This window comes from Anopheles aquasalis, chromosome 2 (genome assembly GCF_943734665.1).
Source record: "Anopheles aquasalis chromosome 2, idAnoAquaMG_Q_19, whole genome shotgun sequence".
Taxonomy (NCBI): Eukaryota; Metazoa; Arthropoda; class Insecta; order Diptera; family Culicidae; genus Anopheles; species Anopheles aquasalis.
In genome coordinates, this window is record NC_064877.1 from 21,614,684 (window position 1) to 21,640,000 (window position 25,317).

General features: G+C 51.1%; 1 protein-coding gene across 1 annotated transcript in view; it reads left to right on the forward strand.

The window, feature by feature from the left end:
• LOC126572875 (hornerin) overlaps positions 1–25,317 on the forward strand; it is a 110,916-nt gene that overhangs the window by 31,898 nt on the left and 53,701 nt on the right. Inside the window, exons 4-5 of the mRNA XM_050232575.1 lie at positions 4,398–5,057; positions 10,377–10,489. Coding sequence (XP_050088532.1) covers positions 4,812–5,057; positions 10,377–10,489 — 359 coding nt within the window. The 5' untranslated portion in view covers positions 4,398–4,811. The remainder of the gene's footprint in view (positions 1–4,397; positions 5,058–10,376; positions 10,490–25,317) is intronic.

Below are 25,317 nucleotides of genomic sequence, written 5' to 3' on the forward strand. Positions count from 1 at the left end.
GGTGATGAGGCAGAGGACCGCAGCGGCACCACCGTGGAAAACGGAATCGCGCGCGCTACTCTCCGGTGCTTCGCGCGCCCAGCATAAATTTCCATCAGCCGCCACAAGACGAAAACGCGGGTTGGAGGCCACCGAGAGATCCGGAACACGCACACGTACGCACGGGCACACATACGTACAACGTGGCCATGAAATGAGAACGAGGACCGCGCAGGTTTGTTCTTTTGTTCTCGCATATTCTGTGGCAGGAGCTGCTGGCCTACTAGCGGACCGAAGCCCATGGAATCGCATGCAGCATAAACATGCTGGCTGGCTGGCTGGCTGGCTGGCTGGCTGGTCGCCGTCTGCTGTAGACAGTAGACTGTGGAGGGATGAGAGTGTGCCAAGCGATCATCACCATGGTGACAGGCGGTTTGAGTTGTGCGGTGAGATGAGGTGCCTTGGATCGGCTGCGGATGAAAATGCTGCGGATTCTGATGCTTCAGATGCTGCGGTCTAGTGGTTGCGCGGAGAAGGGAGGGAGTGGGAGGGCCAAGGTTTCATGTTGCACCAAATACCGTTGCGGGCGTGCGTGCGTGTCCTTGTCAATGCCGCAATTGCGCTCCCACACGTGGCATCGATATTCGATTCGATGATTTCCACGTATAACGGAGTGCCAATGATTGGTCGGTACCGTCGAGGTCGATGGATTGGTGATTTATGTTTTACATTCCTAATTCGCATTGTCGGTGATCACGTTACACTCCCGGTGGGTCGATGACGATGACGACGACGAGGGGACTCCATCAGTGGCGAGAGGTATCGATTGCTGCGATTACTTCAAAAACCGAGCGGGCTTGGGTGCTTTGATTTGTTTTGTTTTTAATGCAAACTGGATCGAAAGCATGTAAGCAGTCGATTTCCAAACGAATCCTGTCAGTGGTCGACCTGTCAACGCGTGCCAATACAAATTATGCTCGCCCCTTTTCCCATTTTCTCGGCAGCATACAAAGTGGTGCAGCATTATAATGCTGTAACCCTCAATTTCCAATCAAGCACACCAACAAGCAATATTTACGAGCAGCCGCAGCGGAGATCTGGTAGACACATTCATCGCAGAAACCACCACCTCTCTCTCGTCTTATCGTCAGCAACAACACGCAACCCACCCCTCGTCCTCAATTGGCTAAGGTGTGTGCGGGATTCAACACCCTCCCACCCCTCTTCATCACCAAGGAACACACGGAAACGGGCTTCCAATACTGCGGCGCTTATCGATCATAACCGAATAATCCACTCCAATCGACACGTTCTTAGCTCTGGCTCCGCCGTCGCCGTTATGGTTGCCGTGAAAGGTCGAAAAATCGATTCCGTTTCCACCTGCACCACCCCCCGGGGCCCCAGGCCTGGGAGCAGGAAGTAGTAGTGGGCCACCTCATAAACCGGAAGCGGCCGCATATACCGGCTTGCTGGCGGCATTGGCTGCTGTTTCTGTTGCTGGAGAATATATTTATTTCTACTGAGCAGCTTTTATCACCGCCGCATCCGCAGCAGTCTTCTTTTCCTCGAAACGGAACTGATCCTGAAGATACGCGGCCTCAGCGTGCGAGTGTGTGTGCGTTGGTGGTTTGGCAACCTTTATCCTTCATTGATCCTCTTGGGTCTTGGTTTATGCTCTGCGTCCGTGCGTGCGTGCGAGCGTGTGTTGGTGAAAACGTGAGATGCATGCTAACCCAAGGATAAACGAAATCTTCCACATCCTTTTTGGGAGGGTTGGAGGGCAGAGAGAGAGAGAGAGAGAGAGGAGAGAAGAGAGACTGGTTTGGATTGTTTTCTTTTCGTTGCGGAATCGGACACGCAGCCCCTCTCTGAGGGGGGGTGGTGGTTAGGGTGGCTTTTATTCTAAATCTGGTCGCCACTCTCCCTCACTTTCTCTCCCTTTCGATTGGTCTGTTCCATATTAGACGTCGAGAGACGGCGCGTCGTGCAGAATCACCGAAAAAAAACCTTCCAAATGTCCACAATGCCGGCCAGTGTGTTGCTCTCGCCATGACGATGACCGCGATGATGCTGAGCCACGATAGGAAAAGGCCTTAAATTGGGGAGCTAACCGACGACAACCACGACACTCGTGGTTGAGACTAATTTTCAGTCCCGGGGGGGTGAGGAAGCGAAAGAGGAGGAGGAAGAGGAAAATCATTTTCGCGGATCAAGCACAAAATTGCGGCCAGCACGTGGTCCTCTTGTGGAAGAAGAAAGAGAAAGAGAGGAAATTCCCCCAGTAAAAAAGGCGGAAAAACGGAAACGAAAGAATAGAGAGCGCGAACAGTGAGTGCCCTGTGGTGTCGAGTCGTCTGGTCTCGGTTATTGCCATCCCATGCCAGGGAACTCCCTGGCCAATGACCGGGAACAGGATGATTCGCCTAGAATTTGGGGGACTCCGGGATACATTATTAAACGGTCGCCAAGCGTGCTTCATGCGCGTCAATCAGCGCCAGACAAAAAACTCGGGAAAATCCTCGGGAAAATCCTCGGGAAAACCTTCCTCTGGAAAAAGCGGACTTCCAGCCCCCAAACACAGGAAGCGAGGAAGGATGAAGCGTGTGAAGTGAAGAAAATGGAAAAGAACTTCACTCCACTCCGGTCATATTTAATTGAAAAATTAATTCTGTTTGCACTTCCGGGCCGGACACAGACGGGCCAGAAGACAGAAAACACAAGGAAGTGACGATGATGATGATGGCAGCGAGAAGGATAAAATGAAACGATGATTTTGGCTGCCACGGGATTTGTTTTCGCTTCCCTTTTTTTCTCGGTGCTGCTGTTGTGTGTCAACTGAACCAAAGGTCCTTGGACCTTCAAGGATAAGGATCTCGGCACAAAGAACGGGGCCAACAAATGATGCTGCGTTGCGGTGACGCTCAATCACCGAATGGCCGTAGTGCCGGTGAAAAGTGGCGAAAACGTAAACAAAACCCCGGGAAAAACAAATGCGGACACGGACGTGCGAATCTTCACCGACGACGTCGTCGTCCTTTCTTCGTTTCGTCGTTCCGTTGAAAGGCGAAATGATGATGAAACCAGCGCCACCGTCGCGCGGGGTGTCTCCTTTCCCGGAACCACCACCACCACCGCGCAACCAACGGAATCTGCTAAATCATCAATTTTAAGGGATTATCATATGATTTATTTTGATCACGCTCTGATTACGGTTTTATGCCAAGTTGCGCCATCCATCTTCAAACGGACACTCGGTGGGATTCCAGTGACCAGGGGAGAGGGTGGGTGCGTTTTTGGGGGCCCTCTTGGCCCCCTCGCGGGGCATCGTGATCGCGGACACGGAATGATGTAATCCACGGTGAATTGTGTAAAGTGTGGTGGCCACCATGAGTTACGCAGCGTTTTGAAGGCGTTTTTTAGGGGTGCAGCTAAGGTTTCCATCTATTCGATTGATCAGTTTCGATCCTGGCTGGGAATGGGGGTGGTGGAAATACAATGCTTAATTAAGCCATAAAATTTCCAATTATCACGCTGAAGTAATTAATCGCCTCCAGGGGGATGCTCACTAGGTCTCTCTCTCCGTGGCGTTTTGATGTTGGTTTTAGCCCGAATCGCGTCCATTTTTCCCGACTTTTGATGAGGTTTCTCTTGAGATGGCCGCGTGAGAGCGAGCCGTTGGTGCGATGATGTGTTATGGTTGGCGATCCTCGTCGCCAAAGGTTCTTTCTTCCACCTTTTTCCTGTCGATGTCCGTTGGTTGTCTGTTCGGTGAAAATGGAAAACTTTACCAAATAGCCAGAGTTCATAAGAACCGCAGTTCTTTTAGCATTCTCCTTTCTTGTTATCTTGTTGTTTTTTGAGTTTTTTTTCCTGAAGATGTTGCTAGACTTGGGCTAAGTTGCTAAGATGCTTCGCCGGACCTCGGCCATCGTTGCATCAGATGAAATCCTATTTCTCGGACCACTGCACGCCAATCGCGAACATCGCGTGTTAGGATGGAGCGAGGCCGATGGAAGGTGTTTTCCCCTGGCCAGTTCCTTGCAGTATGCTTTACACTTCCGGAACCGGATGATGGTGTCCATGGGTCTCCCTTTTTTAGTGCTGACTAATTGTGAACAAATTAAAAAGTTTAATAATTAATTAAAATCCAGAAACATAGACCGAGAGAGAGAGAGAGAGAGAGAGAGACCAACTCCTGGTGCGTTCACCTAGGCAACACGCAACTTTTAATGAGCTTTGGCTGCCGTCGCCGCCTTGGCCGCGGATTTCCTTAATTTCCTTTCAGCTTTGTTTTTTCTCGAATCACTCCCCCTTCACCCCCACCCGGTTCCTCTCTGTCATCCTGGTTGATGATTTGCTATCATGTTTGTGATGTGTTTATTAACGAAACTCCCGCCTTTTTTCTCGTCTCTTTACAGATACCGAATCATCGGTCAACATCGTTGTGCGCTCGTGTCCGTTTGTGTTTGTGTGCGTCCGTACGTGAGTGTTAGAGGCCTGGTATCCAGGGTCCTAGGGTGCGGTCTGTGCATGATCATCATCACCATGTGGCTGAAAAGAAGGTGATCGACAAAGATCGCGATCCCCAGGTGTCTGTGTTTTTGTTTTGTGTTTGAAAATCATTCATTTCAAGTCCGTAGTGTGTCCGAGTGTGTGTCCGAGTGTGTGCGCGCGGATCATGTTGATCGCAGCATAGTGTTAAAGCAGAAGGGAGGGGTAGGCCCTGAAGAGAAGTGAAAGGGAAGGGAAGGGAAGTGTAAAGCAGGCCGCAACTCACCCATCGCCAGTCTCTCCGCCCCCCCACCCGGTACGCCCTTCCGGTGCGTGGGTCTATGTGGGAAATGTTGGATCCCGATCTAGAGTGTGGCACCGAGTGTGGCGGTCCGGGACCTCCTCCCGAGTTTCTGGTACCGCCACCACCTCGGCCCCCCTTTTTGGCCGAGCTGCTCAACTGCAACGAGGAGCAGCAGCAACAGCAACAGCAGCAGTACCAACACCACCATCAGCAGCAGCAACAGCAGCTACCGTTCGGTCCCGCCAGCTCCTTCGCCGACGTTGACATGTGTGAAGCGTTTCCGGTATGTACCATCAGACATTGGCACCTCTTTTTATTCCGAGTTTTCCGGAGCTTTTGAGCTTCATTTGAATTGGATTCAATATGGCCACTACGGCTTAACGGATCGTCCTGGCAGCAGAGACCAATAGCCAATGGATGAAGCAGGATCCTAGTCCAGTTCCGGCAAGCCGTTCAATCTTCATCCCAGAAGGGCCACCATCCTTTGGATCGACAGTCCGGTTCGACTGCAATCGGATTAACAGTAAATTGAAAGCATTTTTCCCTCAACCTCTTCCCATCCATGTGGATGTATGCGCTGCCTGTAGGCACATCACCTGCAAGCAGAGTCAATAATTCTTTCACTTCTTTTCCCCGGCCAGACCAAGCGACGGGCGCAAGTGACGCAAGTTGACTTCCGGTAGCTCTCGGGCCCCTCACTGCTTTTGTATTTATCCTGCACGAACGAGTGGGCGTACGAAAAGAAGGGTTTGCTGTCGATGAAGGAGAAGGATTGCTGGCTTTCATAATTGAAAATTGCTTCCCAGTCCTTCCACCGATTCCCACCTGGACCAGCCCGGGGAAGGGGCGAGCACAACAATGAGAAATCGATTTTCCAGCTCCAAGCGTACGCTCCAAGCGCACGCGAATCCGATTGCTCGTGCGAGATAGGCCCCGATACTCGAGAGGAAGAGACTCCTGGTCCTCGGTCATCGGTCAGCAGCAGCAGCTAGTGGCCTTTCTTTCTCTCCATTCCCCCTTTTTGGGGGCCTCTCTGCCTGGCATGTCCGCAGAGGCTTATCAGGCCGGGGTTTTGGAACCCTTTCGACGGACCAGTGAAGTCGCTGCAGAAGTTGCTTTCTGGTGCTTGCTTTCATCAAGCTATCGGCCACTCGGAGATCCTATCAGGACCATCTCATCTTGACGCTTCGACGTTGTGCGACGCAGTGGTACGGACCGGACTGGAATCGGGCTTGATTTCCGCATTTTCCGCACGGTACGCCGATCGATAGCTTATTGTTTGGGACTGGAAGGAACGTCCCGGGGGTCCGTCCGTTCGGCCGGTTGGCCGAGAGTTGGACAATAAACCAAAATTCTTGACTTGCCTACGTCTGTCCGACTTATGGATGGTGTCCGTACTGCCGAGGTACCAAAGGGCTTTGTTCTTCTTATCATAATAAATCAAACGCTGGATGGTCCGCCACCGAGGTGAGGACAGCGACGACAGCGACCGATAGATAAAGAATGGGTGGGAGGCGCGTGTGTGTTTGTGGCCCACCCCTTCTGTGACCTTTCGCTTCGCTACGTGTCTGTCGCAGGATGCCGAATGGCCACACGTCTTGGCGCGGACGTCTTTTCCCTTCCAGCATCAACCATTGTTGTTGTTGTTGAATGGAGGGGTTCTTGGGGTTTGAAAGAGGGGATGGTGAGGCACCTTTTTCGTTTTCAATTTTCCAGCCCATACTGGATGCTGGGTGCTATGCGAACACCCACCACTCCAGCTGCTGATGATGATCACTGATGGAGCGCGCTCTGTATTCGTCGGCGAAAGGCTGGAAGTTTGCAGAAAGCCACCCTGGTGGAGGAGATTGCATTATCCTCCTTCCTCTTTCTTTCTCTCCCCCCTATTTTTCACTCCTTTTCCAGCCACCAACCGACAGAAGAGCAGAAGAGCGATAATTGGGTGATGCTGGTGGAAAGCAAGCTGGCTAGCACCGTCCCTGACTTGGGTTCTTCAGAAATAAAAGCTTTTAGCAGCCGCTTTCGAGTGATCTTTGCTCCGGGAAACCTTTGACGAACCTTGCCCTCGTTTTGTAGTGTTCTGCGCGGAGTCTCCGTCCGGACTCCGTTCACTCCGAGGTTTGTTTGTGTAGATCCCCCCGGCGCCTTCGTTTATCCACCGGTTCCAGTCTGCAGATGAAGTAGAAGCATGCAAAAGGACTATTCTCGGAGGCCCACTCTGGGCTGGTCTGGTGAAAACTTTACAGTTTTCCTCTCCGATTTTTTTCTTGTGTTTTCTGCTTCGCTTCGATCGCAAGGAAAAGCCTCCATGGAGTTCTGAGACCGGTCTCATGTGCTCATTTGTGCCGGCCCCGGTGTGGTGATACCAACGGACCTAATACGAAGTTATCGCATGCTAGTAGATTTGGTTAGCGAGCCGTCCTAATGGCCGAGATTCCACTGTTGAGCTTCAGCTACTGTTGGTTAGTGTTGGTGCTTTCGTTAGCTCTTTTTGTGTTTTCTCTCTGGTTCATCCCTTCATCCCATCCCCTATCGCTCTCTCTTTTCTCTCTAATGCATGTATGTGGCCCCCACCGGCACACCCTTTTTAGTGAAGCACTTTGCTTCGTTTGTCCTCGTCGGTCCAGAGGATCGTCGTGTTTGGAAATCCATTAACGGCACTATAAATGTCGAATAAAATTAAGTTTTATGTGAACGACTGGTCCTGGTGGTCCTAGTGGCATAGTAGTAGTAGTAGCGGATCGAAACGAAGGATTAGCAGAAGCAGCAGCCTTTGCCCTCCGACGACCAAAGGTCCTTTCACTGGAAAGTTCACATTTTGTGGCAGTTGGTGGCTGGTTGATAGTAAAAAATGTGCCACCAAGTGCGAGCACCTAATCCGGACACCGGTACTGTGTCCCAGAAGGTGTTGTACAAAACGTGTTTTCCTTCATTTCCAGCTCCAGGGTCCCAGGGAATGTTTCTCCTTGTTAGTTCGCTTGTTTGTCTTTCAGTGGAACCGAGCCTTTAATTCACTTAATGAATCCCATTTCCCTCCTTTTCCCGTTGTTTCTATTCCGTGTCCTTCCATTACTGGGCCCTAATTAAGAATTCCTAGGACCGGACCGCAATGGCCGGACCGGATTGGCTCTCGGTTGCCTTATCAAATCAAGGCTTTTTTTTGTTTTCGGGAGGGAAACATTCGGGATCGAATCGGTCGATTGGCACAAATATTTGATGACGAAATTTATCGCGTCACTAATCGCGTTTTCACGACCGAAACCACTGGAGTGCGAAATGGCGCACGCAAACACCAACGCACACACTCCCCCCCCCCCAGTGAACAAAACCGAACATTACCACCCCCGCCGGGGAGGAAGCCCTTTTCACGCTGGAATGGGGCGAGCTTTTGATTTACAAACCCGGTTGCATCGGAGCGTGGGCTTTCCTTCTCTTTTCCCATTCCTGTCGCTTCATCGAAGTTCCCACAGAGGCTCGATTTACATTAGTGTGTTCCACGGGGTTGGTTTGGAGAAAATTATGTTTCGCAAAACACAAAAAACCGATTTTCCGGAATGGATTCGCTTCCCTTCCCGCCCCCGAAACATAAAAAGATTGTTTGTTTGGTCCTTTCCATAATCATCATCATAATTGAAAATGGCCGACCAGATGTCCCTTCCAGCGTGTTGCCGGGCAGGCAGGCGTGCAAAAAGCCAGCCTCGAAGCCTCGAAACGATGGCCGCTGGTCGTCCACATCGAGTTCGATCGATTTGCGGATCCACGATTCTATTCACGGGTCACCACCAGCGACGAATGGGCCCCCGCGCTTCTACTCGTCATTGGTCGCATTGATTGGTGCACATGATTGAACAAATTTATGCTTCTCCTTCTGCTGCGCGGCCACGCTTCAACGCAACATTCGCGCTTCGCTACGCACCTTGCGAGTTCGCGCGCCAAGGGCTGCCATCGGTTTTTATGGTCCCTTAATTATAAATTTTTAGCCATTTGCTCGGCCCTTCTTTCCGCTCGTCGCCATCATTTTGTTCTTTTTTGTGGCTTTTCCGCGCTTTCCCTTACGGATTGCCATTTGTTTTTCGCAAACAGCAGCAGCAGCAGTACCAGCAACAGCTGGCCAATAGAATGGTAACGGTGCGCGCTCTCTCCGGGGTTTTTCGGTGGTGGAAAATTGGAAAGTTTTATTGTGAAAGTTTTTCAAAATAAAAAGAGTGGTGAACGGACGCTTAGGGTCCGTGTCGTGTCCTCCATCCATTAGCCAGCACAGCTCCCGGAGCAGCCATTGATGCGGATATGTTTATTGTTTTCTGTTTTGTTGGACGGCATTTAGAGCGCTCGAGCTTTTCGATTTGTTCGTCGCGGGCATTAGCCATAGCGAGCCCATTCCACAAACTCTGTTCCCAGGACTCTGGGTCGCTCCTCCCCCCTGCTTGTGAGCCTCTTTGTGGAGTTTCTTGAAAGTGGAAAAAGAAGATTTTTATCTCGAAAGTTTTCTTCACTTATGGTCATAAATTTCCAGGGGAGAGCCCTTCACTCCCTCACGCCTCATTCAAATGAGTCGTATAAATTTCCACTTTCGAAAAAGTGTTTTTCCGGTCCGGGAGTGCTACCGAGAGGGAGAGGCAGGTCCATGGACTCAAAAGATCCTTTCGAACACTCCCCCTCTCTCTCTTTCTCTCTATATCAGACAAAACGAATCAAATGAAATGGAAAACGATGTTATCATGGAGCACGCACACAGCTCCTCTTTCGCTCTCTTTCTCTCTGTTCCGCCTTACTTTTCATTTTTATGATAGTCCGGTCTGAGAGGAAGTGCTGCCCGGAGTGCTTTTCATCAAAACCACGCTTTTCATGAAACCGAAACCGAACTAAATGGCAATAAATGGCCGCTGGCGACGAGTTTTCCTCGATGATAAGGCCTCAGCTCTCTCTGGCCATCACTGCCACGTTGAGCTGCCCTGGCTCAGGCTTCGCTCGAGCACAAACAACAATCTGCTCCTCTCCGAGGAGGATACTGGATACTTTTGTAAGGGATAAAAGTTTTGTCATTAAAAATTGTTATTGAAATTATGTTTAATGTGGCGTGCATGAGTTTTTGGCTGAAGCGCTTACCGCACTGACTGACTAACTGACTGATTGAGTGAAAGGACCAGGGAGCTCTTGTTCCGATTCGAAGCAATGCTATCCTTTTCATTTTGAAAGTTTTATAACAAGTTTCTGTATAGTTCTGATCAGCAGCAGCTGTTGGCGAATAGAGTGAAATTCGCATAATGGATCCGTAGTACCCTGGTCCAGTGAGGTTTTTGCTGGCCTTCACCCTCCCCCGGCCAGTAATGCGGCAATCATCTAGAATTCAATAAACAAAACCAACGAAGCGGGTTCTCTGTGAGCGTTGAGTTATTAATTGATTGTTTAGCTTTCATTATCTTCAATTAATGCGCCCTCGCCACTGACTCATTCCCTGCTTTGTATGATTGTTGATCAATTAGCAGCAGCAGCAGCAGCAGCAGCAGCAGCAGCAGCAGAGGTCGTTACTGTGCTCCCACAACTACATTATAATGCTTCTCAACTGATCATAACGCTCCGTTCTGTTCTCCTCTCGTTACAGATCCTCGACGCCAGCTACCACAGTGGCCCATCATTCCAAACCTCCGCCATGATTGTGCTGTGTTCGGTGCTGCTCCTATTAGTCATTTTCATTTCATCGTTACTAGTGTGGAAGTAAGTAGTAATACTGGCTAGTTTTTCCAGCCTCGGCTTATTATTAATATTAGCTCTGCCGCAAACATTTCACGCACGACCGATCAGAGTACCGGGTACGACGGAAGATCCTCCGATCCTTCGCCACGGATGCTATTCCTCCCCTTGATGCAGCCAATTAGTCGAAGGAACAAACGCACCGAGTGTACCGGGGGATTACACTCTCGACAACGAACAGGCAAACTGACTCTCGAGCCTCGAGCTCGAACATCAAATGAAATGCTCACTGGCGCGCTGAAGGAACCTCTTCCGTGTTTTGCGCTTAAGCCAGTGCGTTGTCCTGTCTCGGGACTTCTGCCAGAAAATGCTTCTTTTCCTACCATTCCCGCCGTGCAAGTGCACCGGTCTTGGATGGAGCAGGGAAGGATGTTCCGCGTTGCTTCCTAGCCATTTCCTTCTTCTCCGGAGTCTACGACTCGGACCAGGTCATGCCTGGCATCAGACGACAACCATGGCGGTGCTGGTTGGTTGTAAATATGCTTCAATTAATTTAATTAGCTCGCTCGCTCGTACGACACACTGGCCGAGGCCAAAGTGGAGAACAAGGCAATCCCTGCTTCCGTGGTGTAGAACAGAATTTCAGCAGGAAAAGTCCTTCCCGGTGGTCGACGTGGCCTGTTTGCTCTCGACTCCTCAGCGGATGCGAACTTTCCAACGACGGCGTGGCGTAAACAAAGTACAAATTATCCCGGGACTCTCTCTCTCTCTGTCTCGGTCCTGGACATTCTTGGTGGCAGGATCATATCGCGCTGGAGAAAAGATGAAGGCACGAAGTGCAACCCTGGTGTTGTGGGCCAGGCCAGCAAAACCATGGCCAGTTGCTGAAAGTGAGCGAAACGGAGATAAATTACGTGTTTCCATTCCTTTCGCGCCAGAGCAACGAACCAAACCGGATGACGGAGAAGAAGAAGGGGCTGCTTTGCGTGGAACGCGAGATTGTTTTATGATATTTATGTTGAGAAAGGTTGATTGTTTTGTTTGGCTAGTGTTTTGTAGCCAAGAAGATTTCCGGCTGCCGGAAGTTGTTGAAGGCTGTTCCTGTGCTTTTTTCCACCCGGGGAAGCGGACGGGAGGGCAAGATAAGAGGGACGATAGAGAGAGAGAGAGCGGGCACGTGATTGATGGCAAAGTTACGTGACGCGCGGGCCCCTCAAAGGAAGGCTTCTTCGGCTTCTTAATGGAGCCGAAGATGGTGGTGGGCCCCTTGGAGCCCGTGGAGCCCGTGGTGGTGTTTGTTAAGGCCACCAAGAAAGCTGTCTTGGGCAATCATTTAGTGTTGCCGGGAGCAGCCCGGTACAGGCTGTTCATTACTCAGCCAACCAGCCAGCCAGCCAGCTAGCGAGCGAGCGAGCCAGCGAACCGGTAACCGATGAGCGAGGTGCCAGCACCAGCATTAAAGTTCAGTGTTCTCGGGGCACCTCCGGTATCGCTGACGTGATCGCACGACGCTACGCTGTTCATTACGATAAACACAAATATTTAATTATAAATGCTGTCGGCGATAGCGAAAGTGTGGCCAACAATTACTGTAAAATGGTTCCGACGGTGTTTTGCGGCTCCCCGGTTTGGATGCCCGAACGATGTTCGAGTGCTCGATGTTTCTTTCACGCTCTCTCTCTCTCTTTCGGCTATTGATTTGCCCAATTGGCGCAAAGAGAATGGAGTCTTTGAAGCAATTTCTCTGCAACATTCTTACCGAAAAAGGGCAATCAACATTCCAATTCAGGCCAGTCACCGCGCAGTTACCTCTTTTGGAGCTTTGGAGTTCACCAACACACCCACCCACTGGGATAGAGTCCTTTTGACAATTCCCTTCAGGAGCTACCCGTTTCCGTTTCTTTCTTGATTTTGGCATCCTTTCCTTGTTTACTTTCTCGCCAAGGTACCGGCATCCTTTTTTTTTTTTTTGGCCCCTTCCGGCCACAGTCGGATGCGAGTTGTTAACTACAAAGCGGGCGTGCGAGCTTTTGGCGCGGAATTCCGCGTGGAATTTAGGACGCTTTGGAAGCAGCGCAAGTTGCGAAGAAAAGGCCCCCCCCCCCCCCCCCCCACCAATGGCAGTGGTACACCAAGTGTAGCACAAAGTGGAAACGCTTTCCAGTGCGGTTCAGTGCGTGCAATGAAAATTCCGCCCGCGGGCACCCGCCTGCGCTCGCTTCTGTGAGCTTTCTTCAAGCTCCCCGGCCGGAGGCCACGCAGTCTTTTGTGAGTTCCTTTCCGTTTTTTTTTTCTCTTCTTCTCATTGCCGCGGTTCATTGCCATTGCTGCGCGGTGTTTTCGACCCCCATTCCGTCCACCGACCGACAATCGGAACATTCTTGCCATAGTTTGGGTGAACTCCGGGGGCGCTTTCGAGGTCGCTACGTCAGTTCGGTGTGTTCGGTGGGATCGGACCGTGAAAATGAAGAGCTGAGAAGCAGTGGAGACATTAAAGCTGCTTCTTTGCAGCTCGAAACATGTGGCCTTCCATTGCATTCGCCTGGAAGGAACGGTATCCGGATTCACTGCCAGCCGGAGACACACACCATCACAGGGCGCCCGGGGAGGAATCTGTTTTTCCTTTTGGCCTCCCTTGCCGGTACGGTGTGTGTTTGGTTAGGTTTGGTTTGCCGGTGAATGAGCTGCTGTTGCTGCTGCTGCTGTCTTGAGCTGCACACTAGAGCACACCAACACCGTATGTGTGCGGCGCTCGTTGTGTTGCAGTTTGCGATCCTGGAAAAAGTTAGTTTCGTGCTCGGTTGCAAAAAACTTTCTCTCCAAAAATACACACATCCACACACCTTCTTCCTTCGCTAGCCACATCAGAACTCCTGGAGAAGACACTATTAGATCGACGATCCAGAGACCCGGGAGAGGGAGTGGGTTTTTGTGTGTATTTCGGGATGAGCGAGGTACGGAGCCGGTTTGTCAGTTGTTTGCTGCGAAGCTGTGGGATGCCACAACCATCGGCATCGGCATCATCTCACAGTACGTCCTACGATCGACAGTGGCCTCGGTATGCGGTACCGGAATGAAAGACATTCGTACACCCTCGCTCCTGCAACACCTGCATCCTGGGGCTTGGGGAACTTAATTTTTGCGTCACAACTTCATCCGGCGGCGGGCTGCGGAGCGGTTTTTGGGAAGGAATTGAGGAGTTTGAAAATTCCTTTCACATTTCTTGCAAGAATTCGGCCGGGGGACTGTACGAAGAGAGGACATTCCTAAAGAAACTCTGGTCCGGCACCGCACGGCACACAGAACATAGGCACATCCATCAGTTTTTCGTAGTGGAGTAGAGTAGAGGAAACTGTGGGTGTAGTGTAGGAGGGTGAAGATGCAATTTAATTAAATAAAGTGTGTGCGACGCTACTTCCACAACCGAGCGTAGTGTTTGCAAGACCAACCCGCCCGTGGATAGATTGCGCTATCGTTCAACTCTTCGAGTGGAACACAAACATGGAATGAGCTTTTGAAGGGCTTTTTCAACAACGGCAAGCACACACTTGGCAGAACGTTTACTAATTAAATCAAAGAGCAAAGAACGTTCGAGCATCCCGCAAATCCGCAACTTCAATTCGTGCTGATATCATCAAAATCCATATTGGCACACGGTCTTTGCTTCAAAAGTTGGATCACCGTTCCATATGCTTGCTGCGGACTCGATTCATCGCTCCGTGGCACAGCAGTCATAGTGCTGAATGATCTCTGACGATGGTTTAATGGGGCGAAGGCGACGGAGTGGAGTGGTCTCCAAGTCGAGCTCGCCAACCAGCCAGCCAGTCAAAGGGGTTAATTATCGAAAAAGCTTGATCGATGCCGAACGAATACGCCTGGTTGTGCCCGGGGGGATTGAGCTGCTAGTTTGGCCAACAGTTTATGCTGAGTTAGCACCAAACGAACGGATTAGGATCCGTTAGTAATCGATGTGCTTTACTAGCAGTAGTTTCCGCACAGATTAAGTTGGTTGGCACACGAATGGTCTAAAATCTTAAGCCGAAGACGGATTCCAAAAGGATTGTTGCTCCCGGTGAAAGAAAAAAGAAGGGAAAACTAGTCCCGGGACGACTCACATCGTGCTGTCTTGGCCTGTCGCCCCATGTCACGAACGGAACACGCCGCCACGTTGGGCGTGGTCGTAAACGATGTACTTGCGAACTCGCAAAGACATCGCATCCTCCCCCCCCCCCGGGGGTGCTCCTCGTTGGATGCACGTTGGGAAAATATTATGTCCACGATTTTCCCCGGCAAGACCACCGCGAGCGAGCAAGTGAGCGACACCAGGCGACAGACAGACGGCACGCGTCACACCACACGAGACATGCCACCGGAGACCGCGGAGCTGCTTGGTCGCTCCGATCCGGCTGTGGCCAAAAATAAAACTAAAAATACGCCCCCCCCTCCCCGGTAGTGGATTTTGGGTTGGAAAAGCGTCGCACAACGTTGTTCTATTTGGCACGCTCGGCCCCACAGGAATGCTGTGGCCGACCGTAAACAGCAGCAGCAGCAGGAACGCCCCATTCCCAAGCGGAATCGTCGAGTCGGTCGGGTGCGGTTTCACCGTTTACGCCGTAGGTTAAGGTTGCGCGCAGTTGCGGTTGCGTCGTCGTCGTCGTCGTCGTCGTGTTAGTCGTCGCCAGGACCACACCCTGAGACCCGGAGGCCGTGAGGAGGTTTTACTTCGGGACCGCAGACATTCCTAAGCATCACCACCACCACCACCAGCACCAGCGCCGTCCGGAAGCATGCCAAGTAACCGATCGAACTGATCGAATGACGCTTCCACGGGACCCTCACGATATTGCGCGATGACAAAATGAAAGATTGATGTCGTCGGGAATACCTCGGTGTGGTCTTTCGTTGGTGGCGACCGGTGACGACGACGACGACGATCAGGGCGACGAAGGATCGTTCATTAAAAGGGGGCCCCCTCTCGGGAGTGTCTCATCCACTCACTTGGAATGGAATTCTATTTTTAAGACCACGGAACCACATAAAACTCCAGCCTTCGTCAAACTCCTACAGTAAACAGTTGCATTTTACGCTCATCCACTACGCTGTAGCGATCTCTGGATTATGGGGATCATCATCCAGACACCACCGGCCGGGACCTCACAGTTTGATAATCGATTTCGTCGTCAGTCGTCGCCCTTGTCGTCAATCCGTCAGCTCGCGTAATCAGGATCGTATTCGGGGGCTGCAGGTTGTTCTCAGCCCTTTTCGGGGTGGGGGTAGGATTAGAAAAGTATCACTTTCCTTTCTGCCCTTCCCAAGCGGTGGTGGTTGTGGTATCGATTACCACGGATCGTGAACAACGAATCGGAAATGGAAATTAAAATATCGAATTAACCGAAGCCTCTCGCTCTGGTGGTGGTGGTGGTTTCTGTGGCATTTCTGTGGCGCATTGAATTATGTTCAATGTCCGGCGAGAACGCAATGCCGTTCTGTGTTGCTTGTTCTGACCTTGGAGAATAGTAAAATCCCCAGAAAAATCACAATCTGCTCGCATCGCAATCACTAAAACCCAGATAAGGATATTCATTTTCCATCGATGCTCTACGGTCGCATTGTCCCTTTTGGGCTGGCCTGGTCCGATGCAGTACAGGACGTGCTCGAATCTTTATTTAATATTGGGCACGTTTTCCAAATCGAACCCCATCTCCACTGGGCCCCTGGCGGACAGACACAGCGCACATGCGGCTAACCCATTGTACTGAAGCCTTTCTCTAGAACAGAAGCAGCAGCCGTCGTTGTGGTCGTTCTGGTGTCGTGGTTGCTGCAGTGTGTACGCCACTACGGGTCTGGCACACCGTAACCGTTTGGCCAGAACCTTTTTCCACAAGGCGAAACATAATCCTAGAGAGCATCTTCAACCAACGAGAGCCAGCCAGCGAACGGAGCCAGCCTGACATAATCAGACATGGCATTTCGATTGGTTTCGATTCCACGCAACCGATATCGGGGGGAGGTAGTTTTGCCGGTAGATACCGATGGTTTCGCTTCGCTGCCTTCACTCCTTTTTCCCTACTCTGAAGGGGATGGTTTGATAATCGTACAGGATTACACCATTAACAGCTTCAGGGCGCGCTCGAGCACTCCTGCTCTCGAGTCTCGAGTCTGCTACTTTTCGAACCGGCAAAAGTCGTTGCCCCCCCCGGAGAGAAAGACGGGTTTAAACTGTACTTGACTCTCTCCATCGTCGACGAAGACGAAGACAAATCTATGTGCCCATCAGCACACACCCACCAGAATACCGAGGCGAGTGAACTTGCGAGGACCTTCTTCGCTCGCACATTCGCTTCAAGGCCCCAAGTCGGAGCCCGTACTATCGATAAGTGGATATTAAACGATTGTGAACGGTTTTAAGGATTACAAAGACCGTTTGTCGTGTGCTGTGTGCACAAGGATACGCATACATACGCGTGTGCAGTGGTAGTTCTTGAGTTGATGGTCCCCGAAAGCAGCAGGAACACCGGAGCCGCAGCCGGAGCCGGAGAAAGTCGAGATTAAATGGTAATAAAATATAAATGGTCTGGAATCGAGCCTTTGCCGTGCCTCGAGTGCCATTTTCATGTGTGTGCTAGGCGATTACGGTGTGAGAGCGAGTCCTTCAATCGTAGTGAATGTCGTACAACACTGAGTTCAACTTGAATCCAGCACGAGATGTGGTTAGTGGCGGAGTTTAGTTTGGTTTGCTTGGTGGTCGCACTCGCGTAGACATCTTTAGTCTCTGCCACAATCGAATTTGACGAGGGGAATATTATTAAATGCTGAACAATCGATTGGCGGTCCTTGGCATGGCTGTCAGATAACAAAAACCTTCCATATTCTCCTCCTGTGCAATAACGAAATGAGACAACCACATTCGGGCACATTCGCGTTACTCAAAAGACTAAAAGGAAGATCTCGTAGAGCTTCGCAGTCGTTAAATCGCATTCCTTGCATCGCGTTTTATTATGTTTCGCTTGGCAGTTCCGGCACTTTTCCGGGGATTTTTTTCTCCTTCTTATCGCGAGCCATTTGTTCACTAACGCCCAGAGGCATTTGCATTCCTCGGTGGTACACACATACAGACATAGCCAGGCACGAACCGGAAGAGTAGCAGCCGCGAGGTGCAGCGTGACAAGCGAAGATGAATTCCTTCTGTCAGCAGCCACGGGGTCGCTCCAGCGGTGTGCAGAGGGCGCAGGCAGCATACACATAGTTCAATCATGCTCTGCATCTGATAGCATCCGGATCCGGAGCAAAAGTTTTCCAGCCCTGGCCCACCTCCAGGATGCCAGAACTATTATTCAAATCGCCGTCAATCCGCCCGCTGGCCGTGAAGTGAAAGCGAGTGAAAGCGCCGGCTCTGGATGCTGGTGCTTCGGGTCGATTTTCCCGGTTGGCTGCATGGTAGGAAAAGGGGGAAAGTTTTCCCTTAAACCACCCTAGCCGTAGCCTTTCTCCCTTGTTCGTGCAGAACTGGCATAGTTTATGGTGAACTCTTCTGTGCCTCATTCTCGAGCGAGCAAGAGAGCGTGAGAGAGATGGAAGCTCTTCAAAAGAAAATTCCGTTTTTCCGGGTGAACCTCCCATTGCGGTATGCTTTCATAGCCGGAAAAGATAACGAGAACTGCTCTGATCGGAATCCGTTTTTCCAATCGATCTCGTCCACGACGTCCTCGTCGCCGTCGTCGTCGTCGTCGTCTTTCTGTTCCGTTTATCAAGGAGCTCTCGTTGGACCGTGCTCATGTGTATGTATGCGCCACATACCAGATGGTTCCAAAGGCAAAGGCACATCTGTAGCCGAAGCAAAGGAACAGGACGTCGATCGATCGACAGCATCCCAATGCACCCCGGATGCACCCGATGGCCTCGTTGCCAATGGCAGGTTGTTGTTTAAGATTTGTTGTGCATTGTTTGTGCCGCTTGTCGATTGTGTTTGCTGGTGGTTGGAACGGGAAAAGTTTAAATTCGATCTGGCATTGATTTGGATTGAATTTGAATCACTGCCTTCCCCGGCGGGAGGAGGAGCACAATTCCAGAGCCCAGAACCCGATCCATAATCGATGGATTTGATTGTCGATTGTTGTATGTTGGTCTCTCCACTCTTGGTAGCTCGTTAAGCAACTCTCCCTAGTGCTGAGGTAGAAAAAGTTCCAGAAGAAAAATGATAAATCGATGAACATGTCCGTCGTCTGCACTTGATCGCGAGAGGTTGTTGTTCGCGAACTAAGATCGCGATTTGTTTGCAACACACCATTCGCGCAGCGTTCATTCTGGGTGGCGCAATTCCCGGATGAGCGATCGTGTTTGCACAAGTTAGACGGCCAGACTGCCAGGCGGTTCCTTTTGATCAACCCGGACCGGCGACTGATCGATTGCCGATGTCTGGTCTTGGTTGTGCGCGTGCTTCGCGGCTGTTTAGTACAGATTTAGAACATCTAATTACCACCGATGGAAGCCCCTGCTATGTTCGCAATGTGGCAGGATGAGTAATGAGGTGCTATGGCCATGGTTGCATCGTGATGACCTTTAAGCTTTCCATCGATCTTTAGTCTGCACATAATTGCCGCGCGAATGTTTGTGTGTTTTGTATAAGATCTCGAGACAAAAAACTATCGAAATCCTGTTGGTAGAAGAAAGAAAACCGCGGTACATAATGTTCGTCTCACCGAGAGGGATCATAATTGTCAAGACTCGAAGAGATCCAGTGGACGGACGCCTCGTTTGGAGGAGAATTGCTGTCGAAGCAATAACAAAAAGAGCCGCAGAGGGAGAGAGAGCGCTATAAGAGAGATGGTGCATCTTAATTGAGAAATTATTTTTAATCCACCCGTCATCCGCCTCCCACTCCCCTGCGGACAGAACTCTCCGATTGCCTGTTGGCGGTTCGTGGTTTCCACCTCCATTCGGCGTGACAGCATCTAAACCGCGCTCGCTGACGACGACGATGATGACGATGATGATGAACACACTCCTCGCAGATGAAAAAGAAGAAAAAGACGACGATGATGATGATGAGGTGGACGCGAAGGAAGGGCGATGCAGCGCAGAGATGATACTTGCTGCGAGTTCCGAAAACGAAATTTATTGAGATATGCCCGCAATTATTTGCGCTCGGTGGTCTCGTGGCTCGTTCTTCTTTTGCTGTTTTTTTTTTGCTGTCGCTGCTGTCACAGTTCTCTTCCCACAGTGTATGTGTGCTCCCCTCCCCCGGTGGTTCCCCCTTGTAGGACCACGGAAAATTGAAAGAAAATGCTCCACGCTCCGGCTATATAATGATCGAGCACGAAGGCCGAACGGGGAACGTTTGGGTTCCGTCCTCTTTTTCGGGTGGAATCCCTCCACCTTTTTCCTTATCTTCTCTTGCAGCACCTTCTTCTTCACTGGTTGTCTTGGTGCACTGGTGAGCCGGGGGACAAACTTGTGAAAAATGATGATGTTGTTACGTGGAGCACTTCAATTAAAATAATTGCGGTTTTTAAATACCAGCTACCCCCTTCGTTCCAGCCGAGGACGAACTCATCGGTACCGAGTCAACGTTGTCCCCGGTGGTCGTCGTGCTCGTGGCATGACTCTAAAGGAAACAGAGAGAAGAGAAGAGAGATGCTATTGCATGCTGGTGGTTTGGGGAAGGGAGTGCGCAAAATTTATGACAGAAGCGGAGGTAGCTGCTGCTACGCCAGCAGCTTGTAAAAGGCCATACCTTGAGACCACGACGGTGGCTGTCGATGCTGGATGCTGGCTAGTTATGCTCGCGCGCTAGTGTCCTCGTCGCTAGTGTCTGGGGCATCGAAATGACGACCAAGGACGGGGACGGGGGGGACTTGGCCGCTGTGATAATTGCAATTATGCAGTTGCCTTGTCTTTAGACTCCTGTGAGATCCCATTCGCGGAGCCTAAGGAGCTTGCTTGGAGCTGTCTGTCGGTGTCTGTATGTGTGCCATCATTAGGCTCAAGCCAAGGAATGTTCGCCGTGGAAGATGATCTAGCTACATCACTTTCTCTCTTTCTCTGAGGCACTAATTATGTGCGACGTCTGCAAAGTGTGCAGCCAACGCAGTGATTTACCTTTCTTATTCATGCTCGGGGTCTGGGGCTACGGCTTTTATGCGGCGTGATTATCGCGCATAGTTTCGCGCCCCGGTTCGCAACCACTGCACCACTGCTGCTGCACCTTCTGCTGATGATAATGATGATGATGATGGATTGAATGGTGCTGGTGAGAATGACGCTGAGGCACTAAGTGAGACCACAACTGCGGTTATGCTGCAATGCGTTCCGTTTGTGCTCAAGAAGCTGCTGTTGCTCCTGCGGCTGGAAATGAATGTTCGGTTTTGAGGTTTGGAGTGTGATAGACACAAACACAAACACTCATAGACACCCAGTGTTAAGAAGAAACAACTTCTTTTGCAATCATGACAATACGTAAGACCCCATTGATTGCGCGGCTTTTGCGCTCCAAGACAACGTCGTTGGTTACTGCGACTGTCAGTTGTGTAAGGGAGTCGGTACAGTGGCGCCTGTCATGGCCGCCTACTGCAACGCTAAAGCAAGCCATCGAACACCAAACGGATGGTCCACCGGGGTACCATAAACACACGCAACCGTTTAAGCCGCCATCGCTGCTGCCTACGCCATTTACACGCCGTTTATTTACGTTCCCGGATACCGGAAGCACAGAGCAAAACTCGCATTGCATCGAAAAGCCGACCTCTACCGACCAGCCGCGTGTCCGGTACAGCCGGTTCCGTTTGCAGTTGCCTTCCACAACAGTCGCCGCCACCATCGTCGCCACCATCTTTGCCGCTGCTCCAAAGACCTACCGACCGAACGACCAACTAACCTGGCTGGCCTGGCCCACGCTACCACCATTCCCAGGGGGAAAATTCAGCCAAAAATCGAAGTACTTCCTTCCTGCCTCCACCAGCACGGAACGAGCGAACGGAATGAAACTCTGTAACTCTGACTTGGTGGGGCCAATCCCGCGAGTGAGGGCGCGATCGTGCGGGTGTTGAAGGAAAATTTATTATCAAAAGGGGGGCAATAAATTTTCACCCTCACTCCCGCCCACCTCTGCGGGCCACGGAACCTCCATCAGCGTTCGATAATTTTCCTCGCGCCAAAGTGAACCTCGCGGCGAATCGGGGAAAAATGGAAGCGAAAATTCGCATTCCCCGAACCGGCCTCCCCACGTGTGCGTGCGCCAGATGCATCAGTGTTGCAGTGGCGGCCACACACGAACGAGCGCCGAGTGCAATGCCAGCATTAAAATGTTCGACTATTTGCGGTGGGGGCAACCTTCGATCCACGGGGGAACACAGTAGCGAACGGGCATTTAATGGCTTTTGCGCCACTCGCCACTGTGTGTCTGTGTTCCTCTGTGTGTCGGGTATGTGATGGTGGCCAACATCTGGCCACGTAGCACACGCAGCAGGCAGCAGGAGAAGAAAGGCGGATTATTTCCGAAGCGAAGCTTAAGTCCTCAACGGTCCAACCCATCAGGACGACGCCCAGGTTGCGTCTCGAGGCGGCGCATTATTTGATGATTTTTTCGCGTCTTTTTTCACGGCCCGGAGCAGCTGAGATGATGCCAGCGAGAAGAAGTGTCCGAAAAGAAATAATATTCATCAACCGGAGCACCGGCGGACGTGAAGATCAAAAACGAACCGACCAGCAGCACCGGCGAAAAGATGATCGAATCCAAAATGAGTCCAGATCGTCAGACAAACACACGAGGCAGGCAGGTGGACAGATGTTTGCGTGCGAGCAAAGCGACCGTTTAAGATAAAACTGTCCGCTTGCGGTGTCTCGCTTGGCTTCTTTCCTCTCATTGGAGGGAGGTTGCGAAGGGGGGCTTAAGAATGATTTAATAACCGGCCCGGGACTTGGCCTGGGAAGTGGATTTCGACGGCCAGTCGCAGCCGCAGCCGCAGCCAGAGCAGCGGCAGCTAGTCATTGGCTACCGGGCTTTAGCTTTTTTCCCAGTTTTTGGGAAGTTGGAATGTTGGAAACTGGCCGACGGAACCGCGCTTCTTAATCTCCTGCGACAGGTCGAGACGGAGGACAATTCATTCGTAATTTGCCACGAAAGAGAAAGAGAGAGAGAGATCGCGATGCTGGCGTGCCTTAAGCGTGGTCTCAAGTGGATGCGGAATAATCCGCTTAGCGAGTGCGCGCACGCACGGGTACGTGGCCAGAAGCCAGAAGGACACCATCATCGACGCTGTTACTCCTTTGGTTTCCCTTTCTTTGTCATTCTTTTGGGGGGCACAAACGGACAGCTGTCCATCGATAAGCTGTAGAGGTCGAAATGAACAGCACCACACCGACCGACCGACATCACCGAATCCGAATCCGATGACAGCTGAACTCGAGAAAAAGCCGAGATTTTCCGGCTTTTCGTCCCACTCCGTCCCCACCACGAAAAGAGCTCTTTACCGGAATCACGGCCAAACGGCCATGTCTAGCCGTGGCCAGATCGGAACGGAACGGATCGATCGATTTGCTGCCACATTAAATCAATTTTATTTACTTTGGTTCGCCTTTCCATCCGCTCCCATTCCTTGTTCCGGCGGCTCCCCCACCCATTTGAGCTTGAACATCATTCATCTCCACGGTTCCACGGCAAAGGAACGGTCGAGCAGCAACAGATGTTTGTTCTTCGCAGACGCAGCCGTAGCCGTGGAGGCGAATTGTTTAATGAATCTTTAAAGCGTAAGGTCAAGCCTTTTTGCAGGAAAACGTTGGAAAAGTGCTTCTACAAGGAGGAAAATAAATCACAGAGCAGCTTAAGTCAGTAGACAGTTCTTTAATTCAGTTTTAGATCGTACTTTAGTTGACATCTTCAAGATCAAGATACTCTTTTTAACTTTCTCCAAATTTTTAACTAAATGTTTGATCCTTAAGCTCTTGTGTTGCAAGTATATTCTGTACAGAGGATCTTTAACTTCAAGAAGACAGACTACATTTTTTCTTTCTATAGAAAACCATTTTTTCCAAACTTTAAACGACGTCCAAAGAGCGCCAAACTTTTTTAGACCAAGGGCTCCTTTGAGCTTGGAACTCGGAACTGAACCTCCTGTGTCCCCGTGGATCCCTGGAGTTCCGAAGCCGAAAACACACAATAAATAATCTCGAAGCGCACGAACGAATGTAAGACAAAACCTAGAACTCCCCATCCCGGTCCCAGGGCCCACGGCCCTGGGCCTTCTGGTTCATGGCCGCGCTCGTGTGTGCCCGGACCTTATTTATGTCCTTCCCATTGCCTCACCATTAATGAGGGAAGTGAGGTTGCTGATGATGCGAGAGGGGGGGGGGGGATGCCGAAGCAGAGCAGAGCGAGATAAGCGAAAGAGGAAAGAATGGAGAACGAAATGAGCCGGGCTCGGGGGTCGCACGCCATGTCGCGCTCGTGTTGGTGGAGCACCGAAAATGAAGTCATTAAAACTGGAACCCCACCGAGGCGGTGGGTGGGGGGGGGGGGGGGGAGCGGGAGGCCTGGCGAGCACAACCACATTAAAGTACCAATTTCAAACCCCCCCGGCGATGCTGCCGTGCCGAGCCGAGCCGAGCTGCTGCTGCTGCTGCAGCGGATCTTCAAAGTGTGTCTCGTCCTCGTCTTCGTCGTCATCGTCATCGTTGCTCGCTCTCTCTATCTCTCCAATGGCCACGAGAACAGCTCGTTAGGTTACCGAGTGATATGTGGACGAGCATTTTTTATGTGTTCATTTATCACTCACACCAAACGCACACACACAGGCGCACGCTAAGGCCTCATCAGAATTAGTTCTCCTTATTATGGACCACGGCTCATTCGTTCATTTGGTTTATGTCTCTCTGCCTCTGCCACGGCGTGGCTCGGTGAGACCGCTGGACCGTAGCACAGTTTCTTTGATTCTTAATGTTTTACTCCTTCTCTCTCTCTCGCTCTCTTTCACTCGGTCTGTCTGTCTATCGGTTGTTCTATCGCTCTGATTATGCAGTTTGGAGGATTGTTTTCTACTTTCCAATTCAATCCCGGTGCTCCGAAGCTCGTCTTTTCCGGGGCTGTCGCCAAGGTGCGCCGAAGGTGAGCTGATGAGCCGCGTCCACCGATAACTGTCATCGTATATTTCGTGCGTATACCGCGTCTCCGCTTTCCCTCCGCTGCGGACGACGACGACGACGACTACGATGAGGTTCACCGAGAACATCTCGTTTCTCTCGAGATCATCAAATGGTCTCTGCTCTATGCCCCCAATACCCCCCCTCCCGCTTCCTCCTTCTAATACTCATTCTGTGGCATCATTAACAAAATGATCACACCACGACTCCCTGCTCATCGTGGCCAGTCGGCGCTTGACGGTTCATTTCGATTCCCAGCTGGAGGTTCCCCCCGGGTTCGGTTCTGAGGCAAATCGAAAACCGAAAAACACTCATGAAAAAAGATAAACACAGAGCAGATCTTGACAAAAAAAAACTCGCCTCCCGGCAGATCTCGAACCACACGATCGACAACAACCGAACAAGCGATCGATCGCCAGCGAGAGAGAGAGAGAGAAATGAAATGGAATGGAATGGAATGATGATGATCGTTTCGGGCGGCACCTTGTTTGTTGGTTGGTTGCCAAGGGTTTGCGTGGCGTTCCGATCCGTGGCGTTAATCGAAAAATTCCCCAAAAAGCTCACCAGCGGAGGGGAGTGAATTAGGGGGAGCATCGGGTTTCCACTTTTCCCCATCACCTGCCCCAAAATGAGGCTCATTAAAGTTCTTACAGCACTTGGCTTGTGCTTAGAACAAACATTAGAAGCGAAAGCCGATCATGAGCCTCGAGCCCCCATGG